Raw genomic sequence first — 24489 nt, 5'->3', positions numbered from 1 at the left:
CATTGCCGACAATTGCCGCCTATTTGAGATGCGATTTGACATGTCAAATCGCATCTCAAATCGTTCCAAATCGTACCCAGTGTGAACCAGGGCTAAAGGCTACTTTAAATGTTCCAGCATACAAAGACAGTTTAGACAACTGTGTGCCCCCAACCTTGTTCCAAGAGTTTGGAGAAGGCTGTTTTCTGTTCCAGAATGACAATGCCTCTGTACACAAAGCCAACTCCACAAAGACATGGTTTCAACAGTACGCTCTAGACTAGAGGAACCCGAGTGGCCTACACTTTTGAAATAATAGGCACAGTGCATCAGTGCCTGACCTTACAAATGCTCCTTTGGCTAAATACTCCCAAATTCCCAAAGAAAAAGCCCAAAAACTTGTGTGAAGACTTCCGAGAAGACTGGAGGCCTCTAATATCTGTAAAGGGAAAAGCGTGGGCAAGCTCATATCAATGCCCATTGTTTTCGGAAAGGGATGTCCAATAAGCTTGTACTGTATATGTGGGATGGTCAGATGTCCACAAAATGTTGGTTTGTATTGTATAAGCAGTGCTGGAGGGTTAACTGTTGGAGCATTAGCTGTTAAATGGAAAAAGTGGGGATGAATTAAAGCCCACTAAGAATGTGTGTCCCTGCTGTTGATTTAATTATTTTATTTATTATAGATAGTTATATAACACCGTCAATTTATGCAGGGCTTTACATATATATTATTATTATCCACATCAGTCTTTGCCCTCAAGGAGCTAACAATATACGGTCCCTAACTCACATACATACTAGGCCCAGTTTAGATTGGAGACAATTAACCTACCAGCATGGGTGGACTGACAACTCATGGGACCCGGGCAATAGGAGATTATGGGGCCCCCAGACAATAGGAGATTATGGGGCCCCCAGGCAATAGGAGATTATGGGGCCACACAGTATACACAAACACACACATACAGTATGCATACACAGTATACATACACACACACATACAGTATACACACACACACATACAGTATGCATACACACAGTATACACACAGAATACACTAACACACACTGAAAAGGTGCTGGAGAGGCAGGGCAGCTATTATCTTGGGATTTCTAGACCAAAAGGATGTCGGTAAGGGACATTTCAGGGACAGATGTAAAAAAAACACAGATTTTTACATGCTGTCCCTGGTTTTTCCCTGGCAACCCTGACGGGACCCCCTAGTGGCATGGGGACCTTGTGAAGTGCCCAAGTGCCTGAATGGTAAGTCCGCCCCTGCCTACCAGCATGTCTCTGGAGTGTAGGAGGAAACCGGAATACCTGGAGGAAACCCACGTAGGCACAGGGAGAACATGCAAATTCCAGGCAGGTAGTGTCATGGTTGGAATTCAAACCAACTACCCCATTGCTGTTAGGCAGAAGTGCTAACCACTTAACCACGGTGCTGTCCATGCTCTCTATTTCTGTAATATATGAGTGACTATATAAGTATAGCATAACCAGTACCCTAGAAGATTTATTAAAAAAAATCTCACTTTTCTCATAATGATCAAAAGAATAAAAACTATACCCGATTCGTCAATTGCTCATGGGCCAGTAATGTCAAAGTGGACATCATGTGCACCCTTCGACATCACCTCTACTAATCTGTATCAGAGGCCTCCACGGGTATGACTGTGCTCACGAAAGTCATCAAACGCTTGTCCACATATTTCCCTAGAGTGCAGCACCCTAGGCTGGGGTGACCAGACATCCCCAGTTTCAGGGGACAGTCCCCTGAGTGAGGACACTGTCCCTGGTTTTGTCCCCAGATTGGATTTAATAGGGGGCAGGGGCAATTTCAAAGACAGTCAGTGCAGAATTAAAATAAAAAAATTGAATTACACCCTCCCCCGCTCCGCCATGCCTACTAGCATAGGGGGGTTGTGTTTTTCCCATTATCTGTGCCCCTTTCTGATGATCATGTGCAGGTCGGAGCGGAGGGAATATTTCTTTAGTTTGGGGTGCATGCCCATTCAGCATTCACTCGCATGTTCTTCTGCCTTGGCTCAAAACCCGGCCAGCCACCTGCCTGTCTCCTTGCCTTCCCTGGCGGATTGATCTTCCTCCGCTCCCCATCCAGTAGTAGCCGGGGCCCGGAGAGTAATGCCGCGTACACACGATCATTTTTCGACATGAAAAAACGTTGTTTTAAAAAAAATTCATTTCAAATGATCGTGTGTGGGCTTTACATCATTTTTTGGGTTCTGAAAAACGAAAAAAAAAAAAAAAATTCCAAACATGCTGCATTTTTTAACAACGTTTTAAACAATGAAGTTTTTCGGGTTGTAAAAATGATCGTGTGTGGGCTAAAACAACGTGAAAAACCTGTGCATGTTTAGAAGCAAGTTATGAGACGGGAGCGCTCGTTCTGGTAAAACTACCGTTCGTAATGGAGTAAGCACATTCATCACGCTGTAAAAGACTGAAAAGCGCAAATCGTCTTTTACTAACAAGGAATCAGCTAAAGCTGCCCCAAGGGTGGCGTCATCCGCATGTAACTTCCCCTTTATAGTGCCGTTGTATGTGTTGTACGTCACCGCGCTTTGCTAGAGCATTTTTTAAAAACGATGGTGTGTGGGCAGCGTCGTTTTAATGATGAAGTTGGAAAAACTTTGTTTTTTCTACATGCCGAAAAACTTATTTTTTTTTTCATGACGAAAAATGATCGGGTGTACGCGGCATTAGACTTGAGAGGCTGTGAGGCGAGCAGCGACGGGCAGAGCGTCACTGATTGTTGCCATTACTAGTAAAGAAAAAATATGTCCCCGGATTTCATTTAAAAAATCTGGTCACCTTACCCTAGGCCCAATCTAGGCTCACAGACCCGGGTGCAGGTCCATTGTCAATGGAAGGCCCACCACATCTGCAAAACCACAGCTGCTGCCTACGTCTACCATTAAATGTTCCATTTGAGCTCTTTGTGAAAGCTGATATCCTACAGGAGAAGGCTGGAGATGCTCAGAGGTAAAAAGAATGGATGAAAGAAGATTTCACTCACTCTGTCTACGATTTCCAGGTCTTTCTGACGAAGGGCTCTTTGTTTCACCTTTAGGTTGTCAGGCTCAGACAATGAAGGGAGAAGAAGACATGATGTGCCCAGAAGAAATGCAGTCCAGAGTGACAACATCTTAGGAGAGGAGTAAATCCGGGAGCTTGGAAGAAGTTTGCAGCCTCAGTGCTCAGTGGATCTGTCTTCAGAGCAGTGAATGGATGGAGTGAGGGGGGAGAGGGCTGCAGCTGAATCACACACTGTCTGCTTCTACTGAAGGACTGTGTGTTATTACATCTATGGCTAGTCAGCCTCTGGGGGATATAGGAATGTTCAACTCTTCAATCTGAACTGCTCACCACGTGCAAACGCAAAGGACCAACAAACCTTTTATTGTCATTTAGATCAAAGCAGGAGTTACTATAAAATGCTTGCATCTGTCCAATATTATTTCAGAGGACACAATAAAGGAAATGATCTACACGGGTGGTGGTGTTTCCATTCCCTACTAAATGGCAGATGAGAAATGGCGGTATATACTGGTGAATGTAGCTCTCGGGTATGTTCTGAATAAACATCACTCAGAAAAAATAACCGAAACCCATAGCCAACCTCACCCCCCCTTCCCAATCCTTCTGATCAATGTATACAGGATATTTATTTATTAAAATGCTTAACCTACGCTGTCTTACCCCGAAGGCCTCGAGGCCCAAAATCAAAGACGTTAACATTAAAAGACCTTAAAGTGGATGTTCACCCTGAAATAAAAATTTTTAACCTTAGGCCCCGTACACACGGACGGACAGTCCGCTGAAAACGGTCCGCCGGACCGTTTGCAGCGGACATGTCCGCCCGGAGATTTCTGTCTGATGGTTGTACACACCATCAGACAGAAATCCGCGCATAAACAATACGCGGGGACGTGGCCGCGCCGTCGCCGCGATGATGACGCGTCGACGTGGGCGGCCCTGGAAGTTCAAAGCTTCCACGCATGCGTCGAATCAGTACGATGCATGCGAGGGATGGCGGTCGGTCGGACGTGTCCGGTGAGTCTGTACAGACGACCGAACACGTCCGACGGACAGGTTTCCAGCGGATAGACTTCTTAGCACGCTAAGAAATTTTTGTCCGCTGGAAACTGTCCGATCCGCCGGACATTGTCCGGTCGGGCCTACACACGATCGGATCTGTCCGCTGAAACTGGTCCATCGGACCAGTTTCAGCGGACAGATCCGGTCGTGTGTACGGGGCCTTAGATTCATGCTCATTTTGTCTTGGGGAATCGGCTAGTTGTTTTAAAATCGAAGCAGTACTTACCGTTGTAGAGAGCGATCTTCTCCGCCGCTTCCGGGTATGGGCTGCGGGACTGGGCGTTCCTATTTAGATTGACAGTCTTCCGACAGGCTTCCGACGGTCGCATCCATCGCGTCACGATTTTCCGAAAGTAGCCGAACGTCGGTGCGCAGGCGCAGTATAGAGATGCAACGACGTTCGGCTTCTTTCGGCTACTCGTGACGCGGTGGATGCGACCGTCGGAAGCCTGTCGGAAGACTGTCAATCAAAATAGGAACGCCCAGTCCCGAAGACCATGCCCGGAAGCGGCGGAGAAGATCGCTCTCTACAACGGTAAGTACTGCTTCGATTTTAAAACAACTAGCCGATTCCCCTAGAAAAAAATGAGCATCAATCTAAGGGTAAAACATTTTTTATGGGTGAACTCCCGCTTTAAGAAAGGCAACACACCAGGATAACAGCATGTAAAAAAACCTAAGGGTCTGTCTGTCACACCCCATAAAATTAGTCGATTTCAAAAGCTTGCACAAAAAGTTTTCAGATGGTCATTCTCAAATCTCAATTTCAGAGGCAAGGAGTTTCAAAATTCAGCTCCTTGTACTTCACTTGTTCTCCCTCCGCATTTTTTCTTTTTGAATTTTGGAATATTCGATTTGGCCAGATTTGCCGATCTCAGGGGTCGGGTAGGCGCATACTTGGTGAATTTTTCCCTCAGGTACTCTGGTCCACATCCATGCAACGCCTTATGGACAAGACATGCAGTTTTGAACAAAATCCGTTCTTTCACGGGCAGCCAATGCAGGGCTCTAAGGGATAGAGTGATGTGGTCACGACGGTCAGCACCCGTCAGTAACCTTGCTGACGGGTGATACAGTAGATACAGTGCCTTGCAAAAGTATTCATCCCCTTGGCTTTTTTACCTATTTTGTTATATTACAGCCTAACTTAGTTCAATGTTTTTTTAAAATCTGAATTGGGTAAAAACTGTAAAAGTAGAAATAGGTGAATGGATAGAAGAAATGGAAAATGGCGGATTCAGGTTTAACTGGTACTGGAAACAGTCCTGCTTCCAACGACAAACTTCTTCACCACCCTAGCCAGAGCGGGTATAGTGCACCAGGACAGGCCTCTCTCACCAGCCTAGCAGCCAAAGTGTCAGTCGGAAACTTTAGGGTAAAGTCTCTGCCACAGACCCTCCTAAATAAAGGTGGAGATAGTCTCAGTCCAAAATACTTCTCAACTGGATTCAGCACCCGGATCTCCTTCAAACAGCTTTAGTTATGTCAGGAACTGATAGACGACCATCTTCCTGCCTCTCAGATATGAAGATTTGATGAGCAAATAGGCCTTTCCTGTGACACCAGCCTCGTGCTCGGTGTCCCCCAGACAGGTTCTCCATCGATCGGCTTCCTCCCACTTTGGATGGACAGCACAGGACCACTTGCAAATTGTAGACTCAGGGCCAGATTCAGGTACCTTGGGCGTATCTCTGCGGCGGCGTAACGTATCCGATTTACGTTACGCCGCCGCAAGTTTTTCAGGCAAGTGCTTTATTCACAAAGCACTTGCCTGTAAAGTTGCGGCGGCGTATCATAAATCACGCGGCGGAATTCAAATTCGGCAGGTAGAGGGCGTGTATCATTTAATGAAGTGCGTCCCCGCGTCGAACGAACTGCGCATGCGCAGTCCCTAAAATATCCCAGTGTGCATTGCTCCAAATGACGTCGCAAGGACGTCATTAGTTTTGACGTGAACGTAAATGACATCCAGCCCCATTCACGGACGACGTAACTTTTAAAAATTTCGACGCGGGAACGACGGCCATACTTAACATTGGCTGTGCCTCATATAGCAGGGGCAACTTTACGCCGGGAAAAGCCTAACGTAAACGTCGTAAATTTACTGCGTCGGCCGCGCGTACGTTCGGGAATTCGTGTATCTAGCTAATTTGCATACTCAACGCGGAAATCGACGGAAGCGCCACCTAGCGGGCAAAAAAAAAATTCCAGTTACGATCCGACGGCGTAAGAGACTTACGCCTGTCGGATCTAATGGATATCTATGCGTAACTGATTCTAAGAATCAGTCGCATAGATACGACGGCCCAGATTAGGACTTACGACGGCGTACATGGCGCTGCGCCGTCGTAAGTCCTTTGAGAATCTGGGCCTCAGTCTGCCTACTGAGTCTACAAGGTAGATTAATGCTCCAGACCAACGTGGTCCCGGAGCCAGGAACACTGCAACACACACACCCCGGCCAGGAGGGCCACACACGGGGGTGGTGAGACGACTGCCCAGGTGGAAGGCGGCAAGGCGACGACCCCCTAAATACCCCTTCCCAGCATGCAGCGAGGCGATCAACCCTCCTGATTTGGCTGCCGAGGAGAAGTATCCACACAACCCTGATTCTACTGTTGCCACCTAAAAAAAAAAACTGATAATTGGCATGTGCGTATGTATTCACCCCCTTTGTTATGAAGCCCATAAAAAGCTCTGGTACGACCAATTACCTTAAGAAGTCACATAATTAGTGAAATGATGTCCACTTGTGTGCAATCTAAGTGTCACATGATCTGTCATTACATATACACACCTTTTTGAAAGACCCCAGAGGCTGCAACACCTAAGCAAGAGGCACCACTAACCAAACACTGCCATAAAGACTAAGGAACTCTCCAAACAAGTAAGGGACAATGTTGTTGAGAAGTACAAGTCAGGGTTAGGTTATAAAAAATATCCAAATCTTTGATGATCCCTGGGAGCACCATCAAATCTATCATAACCAAATGGAAAGAACATGGCACAACAGCAAACCTGCCAAGAGACGGCCGCACACCAAAACTCACGGACTGGGCAAGGAGGGCATTAATCAGAGAGGCAGCACAGAGACCTAAGGTAACCCTGGAGGAGCTGCAGAGTTCCACAGCAGAGACTGGAGTATCTGTACATAGGACGACAATAAGCCGTACGCTCCATAGAGTTGGGCTTTATGGCAGAGTGGCCAGAAGAAAGCCATTACTTTCAGCAAAAAACAAAATGGCACATTCTGAGTTTGCGAAAAGGCATGTGGGGAGACTCCAAAAATATATTAAGTAAGGTGCTCTGGTCTGAGGAGACTAAAATTGAACTTTTTGGCCATCAAAGAAAACGCTATGTCTGGCGCAAACCCAACACATCAAATCACCCAAGGAACACCATCCCCACAGTGAAACATGGTGGTGGCAGCATCATGCTGTGGGGATGTTTTTCAGCAGTCGGGACTAGGAAATTGGTCCGAGTTGAGGGAAAGATGGATGGTGCTAAATACAGGTATATTCTTGAGCAAAACCTGTACCACTCTGTGTGTGATTTGAGGCTAGGACAGAGGTTCACCTTTCAGCAGGACAATAACCCCAAACACACTGCTAAAGCAACACTTGAGTGGTTTAAGGGGAAACATGTAAATATGTTGGAATGGCCTAGACAAAGCCCAGACCTCAATCCAATAGAAAATCTGTGATCAGACTTAAAGATTGCTGTTCACTAATGCAAACCATCCAACTTGAAGGAGCTGGAGCAGTTTTGCAAGGAGGAATGGGCAAAAATCCCAGTGGTAAGATGTGGCAAGTTAGAGACTTATGCAAAGCGACTTGGAGCTGTGATAGCCGCAGAAGGTGACTCTACAAAGTATTAACTTTAGGGGGGTGAATAGTTATGCACATTGACGTTTTCTGTTATTTTGTCCCATTTGTTGTTTGCTTCACAATAAAAAATAAAACAAATCCTGAAAGTTGTGGCCATGTTCTGTAAAATAAATGATGCAAATCCTCAAACAATTCATGTTAATTCCAGGTTGTGAGGCAACAAAACACGTAAAGTCACTGTACAGTCTTCATTCACAAGCATTGTCAGAACATATGGATGCCACTTTCATTTTTCTTCTCATTGACCATTTCTAATCAGGGATCACACAAATTGGAAGTGCTTGTCATTGGTTATTAAGGGTACCCCGAAAAGGTTTGATCCTCACCCTAGGATCTGACTAGGCTGTAGGATTGGGGCCATTTGGGTGATTAATGCTTTTATTTGTGTTCTGTCATTGACATGCTGCTGAGGAAACCAGTTCACTATATGGACCCGTCTGTATTTATACGTTGCAATGGCTTAAAGCGGAACACTATTTAATAATTTTCTAATATTCAAAGCAAAGTCACTCACCCATCCATGTCTTCATGCTTTATTTTGATGAGAATTCACTCTGAAACCCCCTCGCCTAGCATTTCTAGCTAAAGCCATCTTGAGTAAGGACAGATGATTCATGTAGCATTTACTTCCTGGAATCCATCTGCCCTTAGCTCAAGCTTGCAGGATTGCATAATTTTGGCTTAGGCCAGTACTCAGGAAGCAACTGAAGAGAAAAAAAAAAGAAAGAAAGAAAGAAAGAAAATATAATATACCTTCTTATCTATTTACTAAGGCTAGCAGCATAAGGATTCCAAATAGTTCATGTTATTTACAAGGTACATGGTACAAGGTGCTGGAACCCCACATCTCATCATTAACTGCCGCAGTGCCCCCCCCCCCCCGCCAGGCTGCTAAGTCTAAAGTGCCCGGGCCTATTTACTTTCTAAAGCATAAAGCTGACCCGGCAGCAATGTCCCTGGAACAAAACGTACAGTTCTTTTCATTTATTTAATGCACTGAATAAAAGCAATAATGTATATGGAATAAAATGTACTTTTCATCTATTCAATCCCTTTGTATAAACACGTCTTCCTAGCCTTGTCAGCCCTCAATATCCTGGCTGAGCTGAACAGCAGCTGTTCCCAGTGTGTGATGTACAGAGGTTTGAGGTAAACTGTACACTCTTTAGGATAGCCACAATCTGCCTTTCATCAGGCACTTCCCTAACGGCTGTTTCCATGGAACATAAAAAAAACGTAATTGGCTGCAGAGGGTTTGTTTATTTCAGGAAGGGGGTTCAAACGTGAGCTGAACTGCCAGAAACTAGTGAGAGCCCCCCTGTACACAGCTTTGATGAGTTTAGCAGTTACCTTGGTCCACATGTTCATATACGCTCGATGTGCTAATACCTCTGCTCCATGTGCACCATGGTCTGACTTTACTATACAAGTCAGTGTGGGCAGTGGATGTATGGATTTGTGTTATTCACAGCAAATGTATGCTATGTCACTGTTCAGAATTATGCATTTACCTAATGCACTTAAATATTGCTACATGCAAGGTCCCTAATACAGGGGCGTATCTATGGAAAATAGCACCTATGGCAAGCACTGAAATTGCACCTATGGCAAACACTGAAATTGCACCAACGTCCAAACATCTGACTTCAACATCAGAGTCCTAAGAGCCCCCTCACATCAGAGTCCTCAGATCTCCCCTCACATTAGTGTCCTTAGTGCTCATCTCGCATTAGTGTCCTCAGATCTCCCCTCACATTAGTGTCCTTAAAGCCCCCTCACATCAGAGTACTCCGAGCTCCCTTCATAGTCATAATAGTGTCCTCAGAGCCCCCTCACATCAGAGTACTCCGACGTCCCTTCATACTAGTGTCCTCAGAGCCCCCTCAAATCAGCGTCCTTGAAGTCCTCCTTACACCAGTGTCCTCAGGACCCCTGTACATCAGAGCCCTCACAGTTCCCTCACATCAGTGTATTTAGAGCTTCCTCATGAAAACCTCTGGCACCAGTGTCTGTGGAGCCCCATTCACATTAGCGTTCTAAGTGTAGCACCTGTGTACTTTTCAGTACAGGTGCTATGATAAATTTAGTGGGGGATGAGAGAGTTACCTTGCTCTCTCATCCGTGCTGTTTTGCTAAATTCGGCTGTTGCCAGTTCTGGATTGTCCTGTGGGTCATTCTGTGCTCCAGAGATGTAGTTCCATCTCTGGATGACAGGTGGCGCCAGAGGGGTCCAGGCGGAGGCGCCTTTCTCCAGCAGCCAATCGGGGAAGTGTTTCCCTCACGGGGCATGCTGGGGGAGGGTATTTCTGTGGCAGACGCCATTTTGTGGGGTTCTTCATGGGTTCCTGGTTCCAGGTGGGGCACCCACCTATAGGGTGTGCGCACATCATGGGCCCCCCGGCGATATGGCCTACCAGGCCGGGGCACACGTGCTATGCGGAGTTCCTGACTCTGGGCCCTCATGGCCCGGAGCAACCTGTGCTGCCAAGGGGCCCCAGTGACTTACTGGGTCCCCCAACTTTATTAAGAAGATCCCAAGCGAGTTGTGCTGTTCGGTGGCAAGTCAGTCTGAGGTGAGCCCGGAGGCAGGTGATCCAATAGGGCTTAGACGAACCATCAGGTATCTGGGTGACCGGACACTGACAGGTTGTATGCTGCAAACTGTCAGTCGGTGACCCCAAACTATCAAGTCTACCTGGGGAAGATTCAGGCAAGATTGTGTTACTGGGAGGATTTGCTCTACCATCCATGCTTTCAAGTACTAGGCCTGTGGCAGAGGTCTCATCACTAAATCCTAATCCTATTAGAGCCTAGTCTGTGGCAGAGACTTGTTCCTTCCCAGAAGTTCTAGTGACGCTCTGGCTGCCAGGCCTGTGAGAGGGACCTGTCCGGTAACACTATACCCACTTCGGCTGGAGTGGCGACGAAGTAAAAGCTGCTACTAGAAGCAGGACTACTTCAATCTATCCATAGGCCTGAATCTGCAAAATTCTCTCTTTTTCGTGTTGGGCCACAAATAAAGCATTGAAAACGTCACCCTACTATCTGGACATTCCGTTATTGCTTCACACCACCATCATCATCCCTAGGCACATCGTAGAGGTAACGTAATTACGCAGATCCCAAATCTAAAAAGCGGCTCATGAGGGGGTAGCGCTACACGTGGGGGCTCGTCCGGGATTCGGCTGTTACCTCTAGCAACGAAACCGTGAGTCAACTTTATTTGAGAAACAAGGAATTGTCGGGTGTTCACAGTGCGGTGAAGAAGGAGTTAACCTCAGGTAGACAAAGTCTGGGCGTACGTGCAGCGGAGTGCGTGCCTGCAACGTGTCCAGACAAGTTCTTTTTTCAAGTGGGAGGAGCTACCCACCCCTGGGTGAGACGTAGGGCAAGTTTTCGCGCCAAACCAGCAATCGCTGCCCGCCTATGAGAGAGAGTGCCACGTGAGAGATGTCCGCTCCCTCGCTGCCGCCCGCAGCCTCTCAGCGATTGAGTCCCCCTATGACTGCACTGGGAGTCTCCACCATGTTTGCCTCATCCGGAATACCCCTCACCGATATGGGGAACCGGATGTCCATGGAAGGAAACTTTGTTCTTCTTTCTAGCGGAGGATCCGAGACCTTGGGACTGTCCTGCCCTCGCTGTGAGGAGTTGTCCGTATGGATCCTCCCCTTCGCTCGGAGCTATGAACATTTATTCCTTCACATGTACCGTAAGTTTCTGCAAATGCCTTTCATTGCCATCAGTATCAAAGAGACAAAGAGATACTATCATCTTTCCCATTCAGGGCAAAATGTCTGTCATAGTAAAGGACCCCCTGAACCCCTGATAGAAGCATTGATGGAGTGCCAGCAAAATTATTGTCTCAATCACAGCTGACTAAAATACCCGGTGCTTACTGGCATGTGAGAGCAGCAGAGCAGTCGTCACATATTACTAAAGTTACTAAACCTGGAGAGTGCAAAATCTGGTGCATGGTAGCCAATCAGCTCCTAACTTCAGCTTATTTAATTTGACTTTGACAAAAAAAAAATGGAAGCTGATTGGTGTCTATACAGAACTGCACCAGTTAATGCTCAACTCCGGACACATTTTCAGCTTGTTTGGAATAGAGTTGGGACAATTACAATTTACAGTTTATTATTTTTAATGTAACCCCATTTAGCATTCCCTTACTTTCTGTCCTTGAGAACAGGGGGGACTGGGAATTAACCCTTATCTCACCTCACTTTCAGTGTCAATTCCAACACTACCTCCTTCTCTCCACTTCCTGTTGGGGTCACTCAAGGTTCTGTCCTTGGACCTCCAAGATATTTTCTATGCTAATGACACCCAAATCTATCTCTCTACTTCTCAGCTCACGCATCACTCTTTTACTAATGGCCATATCAGTATGGATGCCACACCACTTGCACAAAGTCAATCTATCCAAAACTCAATCCTGGAATCTAAACTCTCCTTTCGGCCCCACATCCAATCACTATCCAAATCTTGCCAACTCAACCTACGAAACCCTTTTAACGCAACGCATCACACATTTAGTAACTGACATATCAGCATGGATGTCATGCCTCTTGCTCAAACTTAATCTATCCAAAACTGAGCTCATAATATTCCCCCCCCTGAATTCTTTGTCAAGATCAACGGCACAACTTTTAACCTGTTCCCCCATGCCAAGGTGCTAGGCGTAATCATGGACTCTAAGGCCCCGTACACACGGTCAGTTTGGTCCGATGAGAATGAACCAAAGTTAATTTCCATCGGACCAAACCAACCGTGTGTATAGGCTATCGGTCTGTTTTCCTTCGGTCCAAAATTTCTAAACATGCTTTATAACCGACCCGATGGACCGCTGCCCCATCGGACCAAACCGATGGTTAGTACAGAAAAGCATCGGTTCAAAACCCGCGCATGCTCAGAATCAAGTCGACGCATGCTTGGAAGCATTGAGCTTCATTTTATTCAGCACGTCGTGTGTTTTTTACGTCACCGCGTTCTGACCCGATCGGATTTTGAACTGGTGGTGTGTACACATATCAGGCCGTACGGCCACTTCAGAGGTGAACCGATGAAAACGGTCCGTCGGACCATTCTCATCGGTTTTGTCCAACCGTGTGTACGGGGCCTAAACGTTCCTTTCAGCCCCACATCCAATCTCTGTCCAACATCTCCAAAATATGCCCCTTCTAACCATCGACCCCACAAAGCTACTAATTCACTTTCTGGTTAACTCTTGCCTCAACTACTGAAACTCCCTCCAACCGTTCGGAGTCTGCTACCCCTCTTTGGCTTCCACTCACCCAATGAAAAAATGTCAACATACTGACAACACCTACAAAGCCATCTTCAGTTCTTCAGTCCTCTTCAGTCCTCCCGCTCTCTACCTCCTCTCATGCTCACCTCCAGGAGTTCTCCAGAGCCTCTCCCATCCTCTGGAACTCCTTTCCCCACCCTGTCTGACTTTCTATTACCATATCCACCTTTAGGCGATCTCTGAAAACCCATCTCTTGAGAGAGGCCTAGCCGCCTCAACTTAATACTTAATACTTAATACTTAGTACTTTTATTTACTCCATCAGCTCATCCCCCACGTTCATTACTTTTTGTATCACCTAACCCTTTCTTTTAGATCGAAAGCTCCAACAAACAGTGCCCTCAGATTCCCCTAGTATTGAATTGCATTGTACCTGTACTGTCTCCTTCCATTTTATAAAGCGATGTGCAAACTGTTGGCGCTATATAAATCCTGTATAACAATAAAGTTTGGCCTGGAAGGCAAACACAATAAACTGGCCTTTTTATGATAAGGAAAGTTTTCTGTGGCATAAAGATAATGCACAGCACAAAGTGTGCCGCAGTGCTGTAGTAATTGGTGGACATGGAAAAAGAAGTTAAAGAATGTCTTAAAGAACATGTTTTATTTTAACCACTTTACCACTTAACGCCCGCCGCACGCCTATTTACGTCCACAGAATGGCACGTACAGGCAGATGGGCGTATATATACATCCCTGCCTTCTAGCGGGTCGGGGGTCCGATCGGGACCCCCCCCCCCGCTGCGTGCGGCTTACCTCGGAGAGCGATCCGGGACGACGGCACGGCTATTCGTTTATAGCCGCCCCGTCGCGATCGCTCCCCGGAGCTGAAGAACGGGGAGAGCCGTATGTAAACACGGCTTCCCCGTGCTTCACTGTGGCGGCGCATCGATCGTGTCATCCCTTTTATAGGGAGACTCGATCGATGACGTCCTACAGCCACACCCCCCTACAGATGTAAACACACACTAGGTGAACCCTAACTCCTACAGCGCCCCTTGTGGTTAACTCCCAAACTGCAACTGTCATTTTCACAATAAACAATGCAATTTAAATGCATTTTTTGCTGTGAAAATGACAATGGTCCCAAAAATGTGTCAAAATTGTCCGAAGAGTCCGCCATAATGTCACAGTCACGAAAAAAATCGCTGATCGCCGCCATTACTAGTAAAAAAAATAAAAAAAATAAATAAAAATGCAATAAAACTATCCCCTATTTTGTAAACGCTATAAATTTTGCGCAAACCAATCGATAAACACTTATTGCGATTTTTTTTACCAAAAATAGGTAGAAGAATACGGATCGGCCTAAACTGAGGAATTTTTTTTTTTTTATATATATATATATATATGTTTTTGGGGGATATTTATTATAGCAAAAAGTAAAAAATATTGCATTTTTTTCAAAATTGTCGCTCTATTTTTGTTTATAGCGCAAAAAATAAAAACTGCAGAGGTGATCAAATACCACCAAAAGAAAGCTCTATTTGTGGGAAAAAAAGGACGCCAATTTTGTTTGGGAGCCACGTCTCACGACTGCGCAATTGTCAGTTAAATTGACGCAGTGCCGAATCGCAAAAAGGGGCAAGGTCCTTAACCTGCATAATGGTCCGGGTCTTAAGTGGTTAACAGACCTTTTCACGTGAAAAAAACGAGGGATTGTAAGGAATGAATTGTAAATGAAGAAATATTTTATGAGCTGAACAAGATGACTACTGCACAATGATTGCGTAGTATTGTGACTAACGCATGCTTGGAAGTGGTGACGCATCCTAAATTGTTACCATTAATATAAATTCTCACGATCTGGATCAGTTTCTGCCTGCAGACATAAGCAAATGAATTTGATGCAGCAAAGGAAAGTCATTTGTGTCCTCTAATCTGCAGGGAAGTTGACACACCGTCCATCACTTGCTCATCCTCACCTGTAACCCCTTCTATGACGGAAAGACTACTAGATGAGCAGGTCTGAACCAATAAAAAAAAAATAGTCAACTTCCCATAATGCAGAAGGAGTGTTTATAAGCTGTGTTGTCAGTCATATTACAGAGGATGTAACCACAAATACATAGTTGGTTTGTTATATGTAGACTTTTTCGCTGACAAAAATGTACTTTCTTTGAGAATCCAGTTCTCTTCTATGGGATCTCAGTCCAGCTCATCACTGTGTTATCCTTTGTTCTGCCCATGTTGTGCCTCACATCTCCTGGCTGCCAGGAAATGCGGATCAGTTAAAGCCACAGCTTTCGGGATGCCACGTAGAATACTACAAATAAACAGAGTCTGACTATCTTCTAGTAAATCTCCCTGGATAACTACAATTAGCCTTTCTTGAGTACATGGATTAATAAAAATGTGCTATTTTTTTTTTAAACATCTGCCTCTATTAGCATAGTTAATAATCAAGATTGTTTAACATGCCAAATAGCAATGTGCACGCCAAAAGGAACCCATCACAACCACCCTGCTCTAAAGTTGACCATACGCTAGTAGAATTTTGTTAGAATTTTATTTTATTTTAAGAATAGTTGCAGTGGCGGCTGGTGCTCAAAATTTTTGGGGGGGCGCAAACGAATAAAAAAAAAAAACAATTGCAGCCTCACTGTACCTATCAATTGTCACTAGGGTTGTCCTGATACCACTTTTTTAGGACCGAGTACAAGTACCGATACTTTTTTTCAAGTAGTCGCCGATACCGAATACCGATACTTTTTTTAAATGTGTCCCCAAATGCAGCCATGTCCCCCCCATATGCAGCCATGTCCCCCACATATGCAGCCATGTCCCTCTAGCCATGTCCCTTACATATGCAGCCATGTCCCTCTAGCCATGTCCCTCACATATGCAGCCATGTCCCTCACATATGCAGCCATGTCCCTCTAGCCATGTCCCTCACATATGCAGCCATGTCCCTCTAGCCATGTCCCTCACATATGCAGCAATGTCCCTCTAGCCATGTCCTTCACATATGCAGCAATGTCCCTCTAGCCATGTCCCTCACATATGCAGCCATGTCCCTCTAGCCATGTCCCTCACATATGCAGCCATGTCCCTCACATATGCAGCAATGTCCCTCTAGCCATGTCCCTCACATATGCAGCAATGTCCCTCTAGCCATGTCCCTTGATGTGGCGGTGCGATGCGGCGGCAGCGGCGGGGGGAAAGTATTCTATTTAGGTATCGGGGGTATTTGCACGAGTACGAGTACTCCCGCAAATACTCGGTATCGGTCCCGATACCGATACTGGTATCGGTATCTGGACAACCCTAATTGTCACCACTGTGCCATGCCATCAAATGCAGTCACTGTGCCATCAAAACGCAACCACTGTGCCATCAAAACGCAGCCACTGTGCCATGCCATCAAAACGCAGCCACCGTGCCATCAAAACGCAGCCACTGTGCCATGCCATCAAAACACAGCCACTGTGCCATACCATCAAACGCAGCTACTGTGCCATCAATTGTCACCACTATGCCATCAAACACAGCCACTGTACCCCCAATTGTTGCCACTGTGCCCCCAATTGTCACCACTGTGCCCCCAATTGTCGCCACTGTGCCCCCAATTGTAGCCACTGTGCCCCCAATTGTTGCCACTGTGCCCCCACTTGTAGCCACTATGCCCCCACTTGTAGCCACTGTGCCCCCACTTGTAGCCACCGTGCCCAGTACACCCCCTGGCACTTACCTTTATGGCTTCTACGTCCCTCGATGTCCCTCGTCCCGCCCTCGATGACGCTTCAGCCAATCAGGTTACCTGATTGGCTGAGATGCCTGTCAGTCTTATCCTCGGACGTACGGCCGGTACGTCCCGAGGATGAGCTTCAGGAAGCCGACTACAGCCTCAGGGCTGTACTTGGACAGCCTATCAGGGCCGCTGGCCCTGATAGGCACTTCCACACAGCCAGTCAGGTGCCGCTATTCAGCTGACCGGCGCTCAACATCCGGGCAGCTGAATAGTGGGCGGCAGCGGCGAAAATATACAGATTCATACAGTGTATGAATCTGTATATTTTACTGGCTGTGAGCGAGCCAGAGGGGGCGGCGCTCCTGCGTCCCTATGGACGCACCGCCACTGAATAGTTGTATGATTTTCTTAAAACGGCAGTGGGGTCAAATCAATGTTTTGAGAAAAAAGGGGTAGTTCCGCTTATTTACATCCTCCCTCCCTCCTCTACCACATTTGGCACTTTTTTGGGGGAGCGGGTACCTGATTTTGAGAGGCAATCCAACTCGCTCCCCTCCTCCTTCCCCCGCAGCCTTCTGGGGCACATTACAGATCCCAGAAGACTGCGGGACCATTAACAAAGTGCAGCACAGCGTGTGCATGTGCAGTGGGAAACTAAAAGAGGAGCTCCAGCCCCCCCCCCCAAAAAAAAAGGCTTCACTACCTGTTTACCTTAGTCAGGATGCCGATGCCTGGACACAAAGCCGATAGAAGAATCGGCTCGGGTGAGCACAATGCTGGATCCTTGAATAGGTAAGTGTCTTTATAGTAAAAGTCCGCAGCTACAGTATTTTTTAGAGGGAGACTGGAGCTGAAGCTCCTCTTTAAGTTAGTCCTTCCAGATCAGCCTCTTTCAACCAGGGTTCCGCCAAAAAGTTACTAGGGATTCTTTGAGCAATTAACAATTTCTACTTCTCAGAGAAGTTAGCACTGACACCAGTGATTTTTTCAGCTGTCAAGTGTGGTTTTCTCGCTTCCCATAGACCACCAATGTAAGGGACATTCTTCCCACTGACAAACAGTGTAATGGGGACCTTCTCCACTGACCACTAATCTAAGAAAACCATTCTCCACAGACCACTAACCTTGCACTTCACTGACCATAAAATCAGGGGGCACTTTTCCACTCAACCCCAATATAAGTGTAGCGCTACCCCCTCAGGAGCCGCTGGTTAGATTGGGACGGCATGATTATGTTACCTCTGTGATGTGTCTAGGGATGATGATGGAGTAACGGAATGTCCAAACAGCAGGGTGTCGTTTTCTGTGCTTTATTTACTTGCCCAACATGGCAAACAGTTAACTCAAGGTAGATAGAAATAGGTTGGTGAAAGGAGAATTTGCAGATTCAGGCCTGTAGATAAATGGAAGCAGTCCTGCTTCTAATGGGACTTTAACTCACGTCGCCACTCCAGCCGGAGTGGGTAAAGTGTACCTGGACAGGCCTCTCTCACTGACCTGGCAGCCAGAGTATCACTTAGAACTTCTGAGAAGGAACAAGTCTCTGCAACTGACTTGGCCCTAGTAGAATTAGGATTAGTATTGTGACCTCTGCCACAGGTCAGTACTCAGGAACATGGATAGTAGAGCGAATCCTCTCAGTAAATACAATTTGCCTGAATCTCCCTCAGGTAGCTTTTCTGTATGGTCACCGACTAACAGGTTGCCATCGAACAAACTGTCAGTGTATGGTCACCGTGATCCCCGATGGATTGTCTAGGCCCTGTTGGATTGCCTGCCTCCGGGCTCACCTCAGACTGACTCCCCATCGAACAGCACAACTCGCTTGGGATCTTCCTCATGGAGGGTAGGGACCCAGTAAGTCACTGGGGCCCCCTTGCAGCTTCAGTTGCTCCAGGCCATGGGAGCCCAGAGTCAGGAACTTCGCGTAGCACGTGCGCCCCAGCCTGGTAGGCCATCTCGCCGGGGGCCGTGATGTGCGCACACCCTAAAGGTGGGTGCCGCACCCGGAACCAGGAACAAGCAAAGACCCCACAAAATGGCGTCCGCCCTAGAAGTACCCTTTCCCAGCATGCCCCGCGAGGGAGAAACTCCTCTGATTGGCTGCTGACAAAAGGCATCCTTCCATGGACCCCTCTGGCGCCACCTGCTATCCAAAGATGAAACGGCATCTTTTGGAACACAAAATGGAACCACAGGACAGTCCAGCCGGACAGAAACCTAATTTAACTAATCATCACGAATGAGAGCAAAATAACTCTCTCATTCCCCTCTAAATTTGACATAGCACCTGTACTGAACGTACACAGGCGCTACATAAGGGAGTAGTATTTATTTATTTCAGGTACTTATATAGCGCCGTCAATTTAGGCAGAGCTTTACATATACGTTGCACAATTACATCAGTCCCTGGCCTCAAGGAGCTTACAGTCTAAGGTCCCTAAATCACATTCATACATAAACATCATAGGGCCAATTTAGACAGGAGCCAATTAATCTAACAGCATGTCTTTGGAGTACAATTTTTATGGTCCTAATCTTTTTTTCTGCCCATTATTACTTGTTTCAATACTCCAAGCACACCACATTCCTTGTTTTATTATTCATTCCTATGTTCACATTTTACAGTTCACGCTAAAATTTTGTGAGCTATGTTAGGTAATATGTTAGTAAGTGGCAAGGGTTCCCTGAGACCTGAAAGTTATTTCATGGATTGCTCCGTGTTAAAAAGCTTGAGAAAGGCTGCCCCAGACAAACTATAGAGCTCTTTGTATGGTAAGCCCTCCTAGACTTCTATGATAGAAACACGGAGCAATCCATGAAATACGGTAACTTTCAGGTCTCAGGGAACCCTTGCCACTTACTAACATATGACCGCATCCCCAAGCACATCCAGTTTTGTGAGAGACGGCCCTATACAAGTCAAATGGCAAGGAAGATTTCTACTTCAGGATGTGAATATCTCACCAGGTCATATGTTATATGTGATACTCACATAAGTAAGCAAAGGTGGAGGGAGGGTGGTTGAGTTAATCGTGGTGAGGGATTCTAGGCAGGGTGAGAAAGTATAAGTTATCTGAAAGTGCAAATATAACTTATAGGATCAACATGAGCATTTAAAGAATGATTTGAAGTTAATTGCTGTGTAAATAACGGTATGATGTCCAGGGCAATTTAGTTCAATAGGAGGGAAATCCAGTGATGCACATCCACAGTATGAAAAGACAATGGTTGCAAGCATAGTGTATTTATCTGCTGGTGCTGCCCACCCTCCTGAACATTGTCTTCTCACCTTTTGGTCGTGCATTGCTAGAATATGTTTTATAGCTCATTTTAGCTCCGGCTGTGTCTGTTTGCCCCATATAGAGTTTAATTTACTAAAACTGGAAAGTGCAAAATCTGGTGCAGCAGTGCTTTGTAGCCAATCAGCTTATACATTTTACAAGCTTTTTACATGCTAGTGCTAGCCACCCTGCTAAACATTATATATATGTACAGTGGATATTAAAACTCTGCACACCCCTGTTAAAATGCCAGGTTTCTGTGCAGTAAAAAAGATGAGACAAAGAAAAAACTTCAGAACTTTTTCCACCTTTAATGTGACATATGAAGAATACAGGAGATTGTTGTTACATGTACCACACAGCCAGATATTCCTGCAGCTCCCTAAATGTTGCTGTAGGCCTCTTGGCAGCCTCACTGACCAGTTTTCTTCTGGTCTTTTCATCAATTTTGAAGGGACGTCCAGTTCTTGGTAATGTCACTGTTGTGCCATATTTTCTCCACTTGATGACTGTCTTCACTGTGTTCCATGGTATATCTAATGCCTTGGAAATTATTTTGTACGATTCTCCTGACTGATGCCTTTTAAAAATGAGATCCTTCTGATGCTTTGGAAGCTCTCTGCAGAACATGGCTTTTTGCTAAGAAAGTGTCAGGAAAGACCTACTAGAACAGCTGAACTTTATTTGGGGTTAATCAGAGGCACTTTAAATGATGGGAGGCATGTACTGACTCCTATTTAACATGAGTTTGAATGTGATCGCCTAATTCTGAACACAGCTACATCCCCAGTTATAAGAGGGTGTACACACTTATGCAACCACATTATTTTATTTTTGCCGATAAAGGGTTAATACCGCCCGCAATGCGCAGTATTACCACGGTTTCCCATTGTTTTGGTATACATACCGCTCCTCTCACCGCTCCAAAGATGCTGCTTGCAGGAGATTTTTTTTCTATCCTGCCAGGGGATCGCCTCAGTGTGAAAGCCCTCTGGCTTTCATATTGAGAAGGCTGGGCAGGAGTTTTTCAGGCGGTATTTAGGTGCTATTTATAGTGCTGTACCGCCTGAAAAACTCCTCAGTGTGAAAGGGGTCTAAATATTACTATTCAGCTTTCAGGATAGCCGTCTCAAAAGTAAAGATTTAATATGCGCAATTGATAGTGCACTTCAGCAATGCAACTCTGTGAAACGCTTAGAGAACTAAAAAACACAAAAGGAGAACAAAGCAGAGCCTCTTAATAAAATTAAAAACTGTAATACCCTCATAACCTAGGAAAGTGATGCAACGCCCTCAAAAGTAAAGTGAATCCAGAAAGTATTTACAACACTTGACTTTTCCCACATTTTGTTATGTCACAGCCTTATTCCAAAATGGATTAAATTCATTATTTTCCTCAAAATTCTACAAACAATACCCCATAATGACAATGTGAAAGAAGTTTGTTTGAAATCTTTGCAATTTTTTTTTTTTTAACAAAAGAAAATCTTTGCAAATGTATTTAAAATAAAAAAAATGAAAAGATCACATGTACATAAGTATAGAAAAATAATATAGAAAAAGAAAAAATCGCGCCAGTCTATTAATTGACACTCAAAACTTTGTGTGAACACAAATAATGTTGTGAATAAATATAAAAAAAGTCCAAAAGAAAAATAATGTCCCTGGAACAGACGAGAATATCGCACCAGCCTGTATAGGAGACATTCAAATCCTTGGTGAAATATACATAATAGTGTGATGATAAAGTCCAAACAACTCTGAAGTTTCTTGGGACAAACAACACCCGGTGCACAAATGGTTAAGTGAGCCGCCACCACATGGACTGGGGCTTACCAGAACATATATAAATAACAGCGTTATTTAATAGTTGCAGCAGGATATCCAGGGAGTATGGTCACAACACAGGATCAATCGGATGTACAGCATGTATCCTTCAATAATAAGTCCACGGAGGGATATGGTAAACTCGATACAGACAGAAACTCTTGGACCGTTGCGGGAAACCAGTGGCATGTCATGCAGAGAGAAAGCCGCACATAGCGTAATACGTCCAAAAATACATTTATTAAAAGAATAAAAGCCTACTTACATCATTAAAAATGAATACAGGCATATAGGAAGCAGTTTGCCAGCCGGCATAGATAGGAGCCCTTCCTCCTCGTACGAACGCGGTGACGTCACTGCACGCCGTCGACCCAGACACGTTTCGTTATAGGATAACGTTTTCAAAGTTATCCTATAATGAAACGCGTCTGGGTCGACGGCGTGCAGTGACGTCATCGCGTTCGTACGAGGAGGAAGGGCTCCTATCTATGCCGGCCGGCAAACTGCTTCCTATATGCCTGTATTCATTTTTAATGATGTAAGTAGGCTTTTATTCTTTTAATAAATGTATTTTTGGACGTATTACGCTATGTGCGGCTTTCTCTCTGCATGACATGCCACTGGTTTCCCGCAACGGTCCAAGAGTTTCTGTCAGTATCGAGTTTACCATATTCCTCCGAGGACTTATTATTGAAGGATACATGCTGTACATCCGATTGATCCTGTGTTGTGACCATACTCCCTGGATATCCTGCTGCAACTATTAAATAACGCTGTTATTTATATTTAAGAAACTTCAGAGTTGTTTGGACTTTATCATCACACTATTATGTATATTTCACCAAGGATTTGAATGTCTCCTATACAGGCTGGTGCGATATTCTCGTCTGTTCCAGGGACATTATTTTTCTTTTGGACTTTTTTATATTTATTCACACAAAGTTTTGAGTGTCAATTAATAGACTGGCGCGATTTTTTCTTTTTCTATATTGTTTGTGTTATGACACGTTATTGCGGCCTTTCCCTATATTCACTTATTTAATCACATTGTTTTGGTTAGCGCAATTTTCTTTTTCCAATTTTCCACATGTACATAAGTATTCACAGCCTTTGGCTGGGTTCACACTACTACACTACTTTCATCCTACTTTGCTCTGCTACATTGGTCCTACATTTATCCTACATTGGTCCTACATCCATCCCACTTTCATGAACAGGATACTACTTTGGTCCGACTTCAATGATATTCAATGGGCCTGAAGTAGGATCAATGTAGGACCAAAAGTAGTACAGGGAGCATTTTCAAAGTCGGACCGACTTGTGTAGGACACTACAAGACGCTCTCATAGGGAAACATTGAACACAGAGCAAAGTAGGATGAAAGTAGTGTAGTAGTGTGAACCCAGCCTTTGCCATGACACTCAAAATTGAGCTCAGGTGCATCCTGTTTCCACTGATCATCCTTGAGGTGTTTCTACAACTTGATTGGAGTCCCCCTGTGGTAAATTCAGTTGATTGGACATGAATTGGAAAGACACATGCCTGTCTAAATAGAGTCCCAAAGTTAACTGTGCATGTCAGATCACAAACCAAGTCATAAAGTCCAAGGAATTGTCTGTAGACCTCCGAGACAGGATTGTATCGAGGCACAGATCTGGGGAAGGGTACAGAAAAATCTCTGCAGCGTTGAAGGTCCCAATGAGCAAACTGGCTTTCATCCTCCGTAAACCGAAGAAGTGTGGAACCACCTGGACTCTTCCTAGAATGGGCAGCCAGGCCAAACTGAGCAATCGAAGGTAAAGGGCCTTAGTGAGGGAAGGTGACCAAGGACCCAATGGTCACTCTGACAGAGCTCCAGTATTTCTCTGTGGAGAGAGGAGAACCTTCCAGAAGAACAACCATCCCTGCAGCACTCCACAAATGAGGCCTGTATGGTAAAGTATTGGTCTTTTTTTATATACTATATGGACTTTATATTTATGCAACACCATATCTCACTTGGTGGTTACTATTTTATAAGTGCTGCATTTGTATAGCTTATTTATGTTTTGGTTTGCCAGAAACTTGTTGTGCTGGCTGCTTATTACATTGTTCATTCACATTTTTTGTTTTTCATTCAGTATGGTAAAAAGTGACAAGACGGAAGCCACTCTTCAGTAAAAAGGCACATAACAGCCCGCCTGGAGTTTGCCAAAAGGCACCTGAAGGACTCTCTGGTCTGATGAAAAAAAGATTGAACTCTTTGGCCTGAATGGCAAGCGTCATGTCTAGAGGAAACCAGGCACCGCTCATCACCTGGCCAATACCATCCCTACAGTGATGCATGGTGGCATCATGCTGTGGGGATGTTTTTCAGTGGCAGAAACTGGGAGACTAGTCAGG

At 45.3% G+C, this 24489-nt stretch overlaps 1 protein-coding gene across 1 annotated transcript in view; it reads right to left on the bottom strand.

Moving 5' to 3' along the window:
- CTHRC1 (collagen triple helix repeat containing 1) overlaps positions 1-3306 on the bottom strand; it is a 37798-nt gene extending 34492 nt beyond the window's left edge. The window contains exon 1 of the mRNA XM_040354821.1: positions 3023-3306. Coding sequence (XP_040210755.1) covers positions 3023-3151 — 129 coding nt within the window. The 5' untranslated portion in view covers positions 3152-3306. The remainder of the gene's footprint in view (positions 1-3022) is intronic.
- Positions 3307-24489: the final 21183 nt, after the last annotated feature.

This window comes from Rana temporaria, chromosome 5 (genome assembly GCF_905171775.1).
Source record: "Rana temporaria chromosome 5, aRanTem1.1, whole genome shotgun sequence".
NCBI lineage: Eukaryota > Metazoa > Chordata > Amphibia > Anura > Ranidae > Rana > Rana temporaria.
This window is presented reverse-complemented; position numbering and strand designations above follow the sequence as displayed.